The 12,677-nt window shown below is 46.3% G+C and overlaps 1 protein-coding gene across 1 annotated transcript in view; it reads left to right on the forward strand.

The window, feature by feature from the left end:
* The window catches only part of MEI1 (meiotic double-stranded break formation protein 1), a 35,834-nt gene that overhangs the window by 18,853 nt on the left and 4,304 nt on the right, over nt 1–12,677 (forward strand). The window contains 10 exon segments of the mRNA XM_050708307.1: nt 321–495; nt 606–753; nt 1,320–1,592; nt 4,732–4,897; nt 6,111–6,215; nt 7,912–8,022; nt 8,603–8,784; nt 10,717–10,798; nt 11,009–11,214; nt 11,947–12,028. Coding sequence (XP_050564264.1) covers nt 321–495; nt 606–753; nt 1,320–1,592; nt 4,732–4,897; nt 6,111–6,215; nt 7,912–8,022; nt 8,603–8,784; nt 10,717–10,798; nt 11,009–11,214; nt 11,947–12,028 — 1,530 coding nt within the window.

The following is a 12,677-nucleotide window of genomic DNA, read 5'->3' on the forward strand; positions in this document are numbered from 1 at the left end:
AGTGGCAGCATCAGCAAAGAGCTGGGAACCTCAAACAGGAGTCTCTTTTTATCCTCAAAGCCAGCTCTGTTAGATCAGGTCTCACACCTCTATTCATTCCAAATCATGGATGTGCTCTTGCTGCTTCATGTACTGTACGCAGACTGGGGTAGTAAGCTGCCTTTGATATTTCTTACATCAGGAGCTTCACTAGTTTAATGTAATTGAGTTAAAGGCAGACAGGTGCTTCGATCCCCCCTCCCTTTCCCCCCTGTTCCTCTCTACTTATGCATAGACGTTCCCCATCATTGCCTGCCTGCTCATATTAGTTTTATGTTTAGAGCAAGAGATGTCTGAGCTCCTGCAGAAGGGTTTGCCTCAATTAAACTACACAGTTGCTGAAAGCCTTCTCCTGCTGGCTGAAAACCCTGAGGCTTTCTCCTTGGATCAGTCCCTTTGCAGCCACCAACACTGCTTCATACTCCTCTCATACTTTGCCTACACCCTTGGGGACAGGTAAGCCACAAGCATGCAAGGCAAGTATTTATGTGGCCATTACAGACCATGTATCAGTAGGTAAAACATGTCTGATTTAATTGTTTCCACTCCAATCTCCTTGAATGCAGGTTTGTCCCAGAAGCAGAACTGTTTTTAGCCATAAGAAATTTCCTCCTATCAGCACAGGACCGTGGAAACTGTCCCCCTCCATACATACTCAGAGCTGTGCTTTACCTCCTTGCTGTTTGTCAGGACAAAGGCAAAGGCCTGGACTCGGTAAAAGATTTCATTCCTACCTGTTGGACCCATGTTACTGAAACTAAGGTTCCCCCCTACTCCTGTCAACCCTCCTGCAGAAAGTATTTTGGTATGTGTGGTGAGTGATGAATGAGTGAAGAGTGTGCAATGCATATACACTCTGGAAAGTTAACTGTGAAAAGCCGCTAGGGGATGGTGATTTGATTGAATAAACTCGTGTCTGTGTGGGAAGTGTAAATGTGTTGGATAGGCTGTACATTCACATACAGAATATTATAAATTTCATAGCTCGACTCTTCTCAACACATCCACAGCCTCTGCAGTAGGCTTTCTAGTGTTCCCATATGGCTCTTTGCTGCTGCACAGCTTTGAGCACTGTATAAAGCCTACAAGTTTCTTAGCCTTTGTGATGCAAATGGGCTTCACAAAATGATGTTTTACTGATATATTTGATTGTCTACTAAAAGGGCTGTGTGACTGTTTTTAACAATAAACTCTCATCACTTCAGCTTTTGGATATTCACTACCTAGTGGTTATTTTGTTCTCTCTCCCCCTCTCCCTTTCCCTCCCACATGCTTAACAGAGGTCCTTGTGTACCATAAGGAGGATCCTGGATAATCTCCCAGATCTGGGCTTGGTCTACGTTCACTGTCCTCTCCTGCTTGAATTCTTCCTGCGCTACCCTGAACTTATGGGGAGATTTGGACACCAGGTTCTACAGCTCTGGTTTTCCTGGGAAGACTGCAGTCAGACTGAGACTGAAGAGGCTGGTTTTGGCCTGCCTGATCAGCTGAGCAGTGCTAACCCTTTACTTCCCATTCTGAAGAGCAATTCCAGCATTTTGCTTATTTTACTGGTACGTGACTTCCACAAGGACAGGCTGTCATCCTGGCTTTAATATAGGGGGAGCACTTAGGGCTTTTTGGTTATTAAAGCACTTAGTGCTGTTCTGAGGCCCATGTCTGCGTACACAGGCTTCCAACTCGCAGACAAGCCTGATATGTAAAATGGGATTGTGAATATGTGTTAGCTCTTTTGGTTATCCATCTACTGTGATAGAAAGGGAAATTTTGGGAGCTGGCTAGGAAGGGACCTGAAGGGTGCTGCTGATGTATTCCATGAAATAAAATCATGGGCTTTTTCCTTTCTCTGTCCCGATACACGGATGGATAGTCTAGAGCCTTCTGTGGTAGCCTTTCAAGAAGCTGCTTTGCTAATTTGGGAGCAATGGTGTACTACTAGTAGATGAGAAGGATACGAGGAACAAAGAACTTTCAAAAAGAAGCAGGAAGAGAGCAGGTCTCAAGGGCATGAGTTTCTGTTTGCTTTTTTTTATTTCGTTTTTAACTGGAGAGTCTTGTCAGATATCTGCAGTACTCTGAGTTTTTAGGACTGCAAATAGCACGTTGTATTGCTCTTAAAAGATAAAATACAAAACTTAGGACAGGGAGAATTAACGAGTGTAGGGGGAAAAGAGGCCTTGCAGTAGCATGGCTAGTGTTTTGCCTTTAGCTGGCGTAACGAGCTCTATATGTGTATCTCATGATCTATACAATCGTGAGAGAATCCGTGTGCTGATGAGCTGTTCAGAGATCTTCTCTCACTTCCACATGTCACCCCTCCCCATCGGTGGCCACTTGTCCCACGATTGTTTAGCCAGTCTGATAAGCAAATGCTTGTTAGTATTTCCACACAAGAACATTATATTTACCTTTAAGGGAAAAGCTAACAGCTGTGATGTTTCTTCTGCACCCTGTTACAGTAGGAACTTCGTTGTTTCTGTATATGTTTCTGTGTATCATTGAGAACAGAAACCCATGTCAGCAAACAGTGAAGAAGCCAGGTTTGATGCTGAGTGGGCACTGCAAGGCATTTCAGACTGGCAGGTGTTTGTTCTGATTTAAGACGCCATGAAGTACGTTTCCATATCCTGGGTTACGGAACTGATTGCCAGGAGGGCCTTTGTGTAGGACAGTTCTTTAAGAGTTAGGGCGATATTACAGAGCAGGTGACAGTATCCAAGCATTTGATGCCATTGCCAGAGCAGTAGTAAAGGTGATCAATGCGTTGACAGAGTGCAAATGAATTCAGAAGTGTCCCAGGAAATGTCTCTACCCTATTACCTTTGGCAATAGTTCTGGAACTATCACTCCACAACCTAAAGCAAATGTACACATCACAACCTGTATCACTGCACAAAAGGGAAATGGTGACTCCTTCTCTGAATGGTACAGCATTCCTACTGTCCCCTTTTCTGTCCTGCCATCTACTCTTGCAGAAATAAATTAATTTAGCTCTGTCCTACTCTTTAAAGTGAGTCGTAATAAATCACAGGCTTTGACAGTTTACCTCTCAGCTGGGGAAGGGCATAATCAATCTGAATTTAGATGGCCTAATAAACCAGTACAATATCCTGAAATAAATATACTGTCAGATATAAACAAAACTTATGAGGTGAATAACCTCAGCCTGAGAATCCACTAGTAAAATGGAAAAGCCTCTGCATGGTAGAGTGAAACAAAAATTAATGTCCTTCCAAGGATGATATATTTGCTTATCTGCTTTTAATAAATGCCTGGATTAGATGGAACAGATGGTTGGTGGCTTCATCTGAGACCTTGAGCTCCTGAGTAGGAAGGAAAATGTCAGCACAGTGATGCATATAGCAGGACTGGGAAGGCTGTGGCCCTTGGTTAGCACTGTTTGGTGCTGTGTATGTTTACCTGGGAACGAATGTGGTAGCGATCACACATTGGCCCCCTTGTCTTCTCCATGCTCCATATCTGAGCTGATCTCTCAGGGAGTGGAGATAGGCTGACTGACATGAGATTACCTTCTTGAATATCATACGGAGTAGATATATGTCAGTGGGGCAGATTGTGCAGATGACTCCCTGTCCCTTATTCCTGGAGGTCTCAAATGTGGGCAGCAATTAGGCTCAGAGCTAGAGAGGTGTGTTTTTTTGTTTGCTTTTTTTTTTTTTTCTGGCACAGACAGCATGTTCTTACCTTAACTGCTTTCCGTAGGTAGAAGGTCCCAAAGCCCTTTCCTCTCCATCATCCTGGTCTGGATGCATGACTATTGTGTGACAGGGGAAGGGAACTGGAAAAGGCTCCGGGCAGGCGATGGGCTTGGTAACATTGCTCAGAACAGTTTTCTTTCCTGTTTACCTCATTCTTCTGTGCCGTTTGCAATGCAGTAGTCAGGACTACAGGGAGAAGAGAGGAACGGTAGCGCTGATGTAATTTATGTTGAGACTATCACAGTATGTCAGCGCTACAGACCATTTCATGCCTTGCCTTTATGGAACTGCATCTATACATGCTGTGCAGGTGAATTTAATGTTAAACACCTTAGCAACAAAGTATGCCCAAATTTAGGCTCCTGTCTGTGGGATTTACCTCAGAGACTCCAGACAGAGCTCTATATTCCAGAAGAAGGCTTGTGGGCTGGATGCTCTGTACGTGACTCTTCCATTTTCAGTGACTGAGTGATTGCTTGTCTGGTTTATGTACGTTTCATACAGTTTAGCTGTTATGTTGCTACTGCAGATAGTAGGCTGCCAGCCTGAGACTTCTGAAAATGAGTAATTAAGGACTGACTCAAAGCTTGATTTTAGGTAAGCATGTTAATATGCAGCCTGATTTTTCAAAACAACAAGGACAGCAGCAGTGCCAGAGGCTCTGCATTCTTGGAAACAGGGCCCTGGCTTTATGTACTTGTTTTTCTAAAGCCTTGACTGTAAACATATCTTTCCCCTGTGTGCTGGATGGGGGTTACATAGCCATTCTTTAAACAGGGTATTATTCAGAGATGCCTATCAGAAGAGTGTCCGTCTGCTTTATCAGTGCTCCATTTAATCAGGACATACTTAGTCTGAACAATGCTTTATTCGGATGTTTCCCGTGACTCCAGATTAGCATAATGGTATTAAATAGCAGTGACTTCTGCCTAATCAGGGCAGAATGGTAACGTGTGTGTTGCTTCCCTCCCAGGACCTGGTCTGCTCAAGCTCCGTGGAGGTAGCTCAGAAGGTGTTGGTGACTCTGAGGACCTTCCTGGAAAGAAGTGAGGATGTCCTTGTCTGTGACCTCCTCCGGAGCCGGTTCCTGCAGATTCTGCAGCAGCTATTGGTAGAGAGTAGCTCAGCTTCCTTACAAGGTGACTCCCCTCTTGGACTTGGGTCTTTTCATACAATCAACTAGCAGGGTAGATGTCTGAAGCTATGCAGTCTGGGATAAAGTATCCCTTTTGCCTCTCTCTGTGCTGGACAGCTGGGTGTGCCTGAGTGCAGATGGCTCCGAGGGCACAGAGGCTGGGAGCAGAGATCATTTGAATCATTCATGACATAGATCCCCACACAGGATCTGTGATATTACCAGATTTCATAATTCTGTTAAATCTCTCAAACATATAGCAGGATTGTGACTGGGGGAAATCTCTGTTCTCCTTCCTAACCCTGGCTGTAGAGTGGGGACTGTTACCCAGTTGCAAAATGTGCTGTGCAAAGCGGCCTGTGAGGCTGAATTGAAAGAGGGAAGCAGTGCTAGGATGTCCTTGGCTCCCTTGGGATAGGGGTTCTCCACAGCTTTTGCTAGTTCTTGAGGGGGGTGCTGACACTTCTAACTGCCTTGCTCTGTTTGGAAGTTTGGCTGTCCAGAAGCTGGGATGGAAGCATGAGAGGGACAGTGGTTTTGCCTCCAGCAAAGTCAGGTAGGCTGGAGAAGAGGGGGCGTTGAAGGCAGGAGTGTGATAGAGCATGAGATAGACAAGATTATGGATAAAGAAGGCAATGTTGGCATCTGCTAGATCTGTCGTGTTTGGAATTGTGCACATCTGGAGTTGTGGTGTCCCTTTGTTGCTAATCTAGGAGTGCCAGCGTCTGGGGGGAGGCAGATTGTCCATATCCTGCTGCAGGAATCAGACCTCTTCCTCCAAACCTCTTGTGATGGAGACAGGACGCTGGGCTAGAGGGGGTTTTTGCAAGATTAGAGCCCTTCTGTTGCATCTGATATTCACAGCTCCTCTTCGTACCGCATCTTGAACTCATTAGCGAGGTTACTGGCAGCGTCATCCAGAGAGCCAAACACCAGGTGTACCCTGGAGACAAGACTTTCTTCCTAGCACACGGGCAGTTCTCTGTGAGGTCTGGGGCAAATAACTCTGGGAGATTTCTTGCATACAGACCTGCCTGGTCCAAAGGGGCTGTAGAGATGAGAATGAGGTTAGGAGGGTATAGGTGTGTGTCTGTGTAGAAAGGGGGAATGCTTTCTCCCCTAACTCACCCTCGTTCCTAAGCTGCAGTTCTTGGCACACTTTAAGGTAGAACAGTTTAGAGTTCACTGACAAGCTAACCTGCCAGTACCCTTCTTAGCTAACAGGAACCTGCCCATTTTGCTGAGCCTGCTATTCCTGGTGCAGCTGCGGAGCAAGGGCATGAGGGAGCTGGACAGCACAGACTTCAAGCTGCTTCACCAAGGTGAGTCTGTGCATCCCTCTTCTTCCAGGAGGATTTGACCTTTTGGTTGTTAGTTCCATAAGATGATTAGGGGTTGGCTCTTCATCTTTTGAAAGAAGGTGTGCCTTGCATCACACCTACCATTGTTTTAAGATAAGTTCATAGCCAGAGAGTTGCAAAGAGCCCCGGCCACCAGTTTAGGCAATAAAACAGTTTTTCTGCCTCTTGCTTTTGCAGTGCATTTGTTGTTTGAAAACCCCACAAGGTGGCCAAAGTGTCCTCATGGCCATGACACGATGTCAAAGTCTGTGAGTGGTACTGGCTTGGCATATGATGGTATTGCTGATGTGCTTCCTGAATCACCCCTTGCTAACACAGTACTGAGGGGTTCAGCCCACAGAGGTGTCCTGTGAACCAACTGGCAGGGGCCAGCAGCCCAGTGAACCCAGACTTTCCCTGCAGCACGAATCCAAATTACATCGGTCCCAACCAGCTGCAGGATTTGCCCACCTGGCCCCAGAGACACAGAAGAGAGGGGTATGTTTGTTTACTGCACATACTCTGGCCTGCTCATCTGCTGATCCTCAGCTGATGACTTCTCCCTTCTTACTTGGCAATTGGAGATTAAGGCAGGCCATGAATGAAGAATAGATACTAGAGGGGTATTCAGCTGATCCGTCCTCTCATCTCATTCCTCTCATCTCTTTCTGCTCTGCCAAATTGATTTGTACAGCAGACTTTGAAGGACTATCCCTTTCAATTTGAAATGTTCCGTGTTGCAGGGCTGTCTGTGCTGCCCTTGTAAAAAAGCAGTGTCTCTCAGACACTCATTAGCGAAGGGAACTAGGGGTGTGGAAGAAGCGTGTCATCTTTATACCAGCCCTTCTTAGCCTCTGTGACTTCAGAGCACAAGCTTAGTTGCTCCCAGAAGTCACAAGCTCCTTTTTCTCTTGCTTTCTGCTCTTTTTTTCCCCCAGCACAACTCTGTCTCTGCCCCAGCACCCCCTTCATTCCCTGCTTTCCCCCCCAGGCTATGGTCGTGAGGGGAAGGCAGTCTTCTCTGATGCAGTCTGGAAAACAGATTGTAGATGGACGGGTTGTAGGGAGGCACGTTGATGGGTGTTTTTTGAGAATTGCTTATTCAGAGTGTAAGCTCTTCAAAAAGATCTCCTATGACAGTTCTGCTGAGCCCTGCAGTCCTGGATTTCCCTCCCAGACTCTTGCTAAACACTGTTCCTAAAAGCCTGGTGCTTACAAGAAGCGTGGCACGTTTATTACTTGTGTGAGCAGTGGCTGTGAGCGTGGAGGAGCACAGCTCTCCCTGCCGTCCCCTGGTCAGGTGTCTGTCACCATGTGAAATGGGCACATGGCTGCTTATGGTCGACCCAGTATTAGGGTCAAACTGGTTCTGTGGAAACAGGTAGCATATCTAAGAGTCTGTAGCTCTTGGATTCATTACTGCCCAATGTATATGCCTTTTAATATACTCTTTTCTGTTGTCTTTTGTTGTTATTTTCTGCCCTCCCCATTATCATCCTTCACTGCACCGTCTTGGTCTAAAGCAGACACTCTGCTTTGTCTGCACCCTGCTCTGTTTAATTTTGCTTTGGGCTGTGTTGCTCTTGTATGAATTCCCTCCCCACTGGCCGACTCCTTTCTTGTGCTGAGGTGCTGCGCTGTGTTGGTGTCTGTGTTACACGTGTTCTTTTGTTTCCAGTCAGTAACCTCTGCGGGAAATGCAGGCCCAGAGACACCGACCTCCTGCAGCCATCCCTGAATTTTCTGTACTGGAGCCTTCATCAGACAACACCTTGTAGTCAACAGAGAGGTGAGGCAAGGTTGTATTGATTGCCGAGTTAATCTCTGCGAGGCTGTAGCTTGGGCATGAGAGATTGTATACTAACTGTCTCAGCAGGTGAGGTGGATTTTTCCACTTTAGCATCACAGTTAACAAACAACACTTTGTGTTTGGGCTTATTTATTTATTTATTTTCAGAGCGAGGGTTTTGTTTTGGTTTTGCTGCCTTCTGATAATTCAGGAATTGGCTGCTGGGAGACAGAACCACCGTATTTTTCTTATTCAGAAAACACAGCGGTGGGGCTTCGGTGCCTGGCTGAAATATCCTGGTATTGCCATGGTTCAAAAAATTAAACAATAATAGAGACAGCTATAACCAACCTCCTAGCTGCGTCAGCTGAAGGCCGGTCATTTTATTAGCTGGCCAAGCGGTCGCTCATGCTGTGGGAGATGAATACGGGTGTAGCTGGACAGCCTTAGGCTGATGAGCCGTGGCAGGTGAGGCTGCCTCACTGCAGCAGGGGTGTGCTCTGCACTTCTCTTCTGCTTGTCAGGCTGGCTTAACCTGTGCCATCCCACCAACCTCTCTGATGATGTCTCTCCTACACAGCAGTGGCTGTGCTGCTCTCCAACGTGTCCTTGCTAGAGCTCCTCCAGAAGGTGATGGAGTGCACCTGGACGAGGTCCTTTCCCTCTGAACCTGCCTACCTGTCGCCTGAGGATGCCTTGCTGTGTTCCGGATGGCTCTTGGCTGCTTCCCTCTTAATTTATCAGCATCGTTACAACGCTGAGGTTAGATCCGTTCTAGCTTTCAGATCCAGGGCCTGGTTTTTAAGGGCTAAACCTTAAAAAAAAAAATCAAATACTTCATTAGCAGGGAAAGTGGTTTGCTTTGGCCTGGAATCTGTTTGTCTTGGCTGCTTTATTGTTAGTGTCTGCACGTTATTCCTTACTGCACCTCTCCAGCAGGACTGAAAGCTAGAATGTTGCTGGAGGATGAGACACAAATCATTGCAGAGTTATAGATGGGCAGAAATCATGAGGGGAAAAATGCATACCCAACTCTCCTGGTCCAAATTGCTTTACTCTTCCAGACAGAGCAAAATAAATTTTATGGCTTTTCTTAAGGGAAACCTGGGGGTGGGATGCACAGCTCCCAAGTCGTAAACTGCTTTTTTGGTACTAAAACAATCAGTAGTGGAACAGTCACTATCCAAACCTATTATTGGCAAATAAATGTTTAATATTAGCAAGCTTATATGAACGTGGGAATCTGTCATTGTATTTGATGCTTTGCAGTCCAACGACAGAGCTGAGCTGGAGCTGACAGCTGCTGTTAGAATGACAGGTTAGAGGGAATGGAGCACTTCCTAATGCCAACACAAGGGGAAAACATTGCCTTTTGGAGTATCTACCCAGGCCTGTCTCCTCTCTCTTGACATGGAGTTAAACAGCATGTCATGCATTTTGAGCTCTGCTTCTGCAGTTATGCCCAGTAGAGTATGTTCTTTGGCGCACCTACTCGTGGATGATAAAGCCACTTCAAGCGCATGTGTGCATCTGCACAGATAGGCAAAAACTGGTTTTCCAATGCTGAGGGAAAACCTCTTCCAAAAGACCAAAACAGAACAAATCTGTACCTGTTATTTTATGGATGTGCTGCCTCTGGTTAAGTCTTACAGCATTGGACTTGCATGGACTGTCAGCTGTGAGTGCATGGGAAAACCTGCCTGCCCCTGCTCTGTTAACTGCTGTGCACAATTTTTCTTCTTAGTTTTCAAATCAGGGCTGTGTCTGAGTGGTCAGTATTGTGCCAGTCCCAAAAGGGACTTGGTTCAAGTGGCTGATGTCGAGTTTCATCTTTTGGAAGCCACTCTCTCAGCTCATATTGATTCTTGAAGTGCAATCGTTTAGTGGTTTATAAACCTGTTATTTGGCTTCATCAGTACCTTACTGTCTTGATGTGCTATGGCGTGCAATCCAGAATCCTTCTTGCACCAGAGATGTGGAAAGAAACTGCAGATACAGATGGCAAATGAAAGTGGCTCAGGGATGCTTCAGTCTTTCTAATCTTCAGCATTTCTAAGCTTCAGTGTTTCTAATCTTCTGCTGAAGGGAAGGAGAGAGGATAGGAGGAAGAGTCACTTCTGCTGTTTTCTGCTGCTCAGTATTGCTAAAGCTGCACAAAGCATCCTGGAGGCCCTAGCAGGGAGCCTTTGGCCTTTGTGATTGTGAATGTGGGGTGATGCCAGGCTGTGTTCCTGAGCTTGCAGTTTTACAGAGGGCAACAATGGCTCTGGAAAACGTGAATCACTCACATTCAGCTCAGGTGGGTGTTAATAATGAGGGCTTGACTGGCCTTCCCAGCCTTGTGTCGTAACTGTTGGTGTTCCTGCTGGTGGCTTTAGCAGAAGCCATTGGCTAAACACGGCTCATGGGTGGAAGGCTACTGAAGCCTTTGGCTTGCCAGTACTTAGACAAGTAACCAGTGCCACCCTGTTACAGGAGGTACTCCTAGCGTTCCCATTGAACGTTCCTCTCTTCAGAAAGGCAGTTTGGATGTCACAATGATGTGACTTTCCTTTCTGGATCAGACTTCTGAAACCCTGTTGCTGTTCCCTTTTTTTCAATGGTTATCATGGGGTAATGTCTAAGGACTGAAAATACGAAAGGGAGCTTTCTACCTGGTCAAACCATTTTTTCTTGTATTTCATTCTCCTCTAGGTTCACCAGACACTCACTCTAGACCTAACAGAAGTCCTGAATGCAATCATCTTCAGGAAGAAGAAGCCAATCCTGCTGTTAGGTATTTTGTGCCTTCTGTGGGGATTTGAGTGGAAGTAGTTGCTAATACCATGTTACAGGCAGCGAGGGAGAACTGGTGACTATGGGATGGGACGGTGCAGGTGCTGGTGGTAATCTGAAAGCTTTGGGAGTGCATTTTGTTTGCACAGGCACCAACACGCAGGGCAGGGGAGAGAAAAACACTGATACTAATGAGCGGCTCCCTGTCTAGTGAGCATCATGCAGTTCCTGAGAGCTGTCCTGCGACAGAACTTCTCTTCCTCCCTGCTGGTGATTGTCATCCAGAACACAGCCCATGGCGCTACACAACCACAGCCATCATCGCTGGAGGATGCTGCCTTGCACCCCCTTGCCATGCAGCAGGTCTTCTCACTTCTCATCAGCCTGCAGAACCTTTTGGTGCATGTCTACTTGCAGGTATATAAAACACCAGCTTTGGGACAGCACCCATAAACTAACCTGAAGAGAAATCACCGTGTTGTGGAAGGAAATGGGTCTGCCTTTTCTTCGCTTCTGCCTGCATTTTCCACCCCGTACAGACCTGTAACGAGGAGGAGGGAAAATGCTCTTGCTGCAGTTTGTGCAGCATGGTGCAGTGCGAAAGAAGGTAAATCAAGCCATGTGGTGCTTCCTGCTGCTGAACTAGACAGCTGAAATTCTATGTGCTGATGACAGTCTCTGTTACCTATCTCCTGCTCTGCAGGGACCCCACAGTCATTGGGACTGTGAGGTGGGAAAAATGTAGCAAAGCCCAGCCCCTTTCGTACAGAGCTGGCGAGGTGCTTTGGGGGTAAAGTACCTTAGTTTACGTTTGCTCACACAAGTGCACACAAGTGATGTTGGGCTCCAGAGGACAGTACATCGGTTTACATTTAATACCCTCGGGCAATGTTGCGCTCCTGCCTTTATTCTTTGGAGACTGTTACTTAATTTTTTTCATCTCTGAATAAGTACTTGTTCCTTTGTCTGGCTCCTTGACATGACAGCTAATTTTCAGCACATTGCATCCCGTGAAGGAGATGAAAGCTGTTATTTTCCTGTGCTGCATGTTCTTCAGAGCCTGCCACTTCATGAATTTTCCTCTTGCAATAGCTGCTGACTGTATTTTCTTCTTTGTCGTTCGTTCCCCCCCCATCCTTGGGATTCCAGAAAGACTTGCTGCTTTCTCAAGCTGTGGTTGCCTGCCTGGAAACCTTACTGGAATACCTGTGTGTGAAGAACCAGGATGTTGGTAAAGTCTTCCTGCCCTTCCTTCTCCTGGGTTTCCCTCCTGCAGTGATTTTGGGCTCTTTGATCTCCATCCAATAATGCCCTGGAGCAGATGCTTAATGAGCTTATGCCCAATAAGGAAAAGTATTTGTATGCTCAAAGGTAATCTTACGTGCTTTGTGGGATGAAATCACAGTGCCTTGCTCCCCTTTAGGAGTGAGCCTTCACTTTGTCTCTGAGCACCAAGATGTTTTCCAGAAGAAAAAAAGGTCACAACCACCCCACACCCTAATGTGGTAAAAGTGAAAGATTTAGGGAATGAAGTAATATAGGAATAGTCTTTCACTTCCAGCCCAATTTAGCAAACCTTTGGACCATAAAGATAGGGGGGGTAGGAAGGGAGGGAGGAAAGATATGAATATGATTTGTCTTCCACACAGAGACGTTGGCCACAGTTTGGCCCTTAGGGATAGGAAGGGAGAAGAGGGTTGTAAACAGCCTTAGGAAATGGAAGCTGGAAATTCTAGATTTCCAGGGGCGAATGCAGACCTTGCTTTCAGGAGTCCGTGTCAGACTGAATGTATACCATGCTAGCTGTATAACATAATGTGACAGCATCGTACAGTCAGGGGAAGTGTAGACCCTTCTGCTCATTGTCAGCCTACAACATA

Source organism: Cygnus atratus, chromosome 1 (genome assembly GCF_013377495.2).
Source record: "Cygnus atratus isolate AKBS03 ecotype Queensland, Australia chromosome 1, CAtr_DNAZoo_HiC_assembly, whole genome shotgun sequence".
In the NCBI taxonomy this organism is placed as follows: domain Eukaryota; kingdom Metazoa; phylum Chordata; class Aves; order Anseriformes; family Anatidae; genus Cygnus; species Cygnus atratus.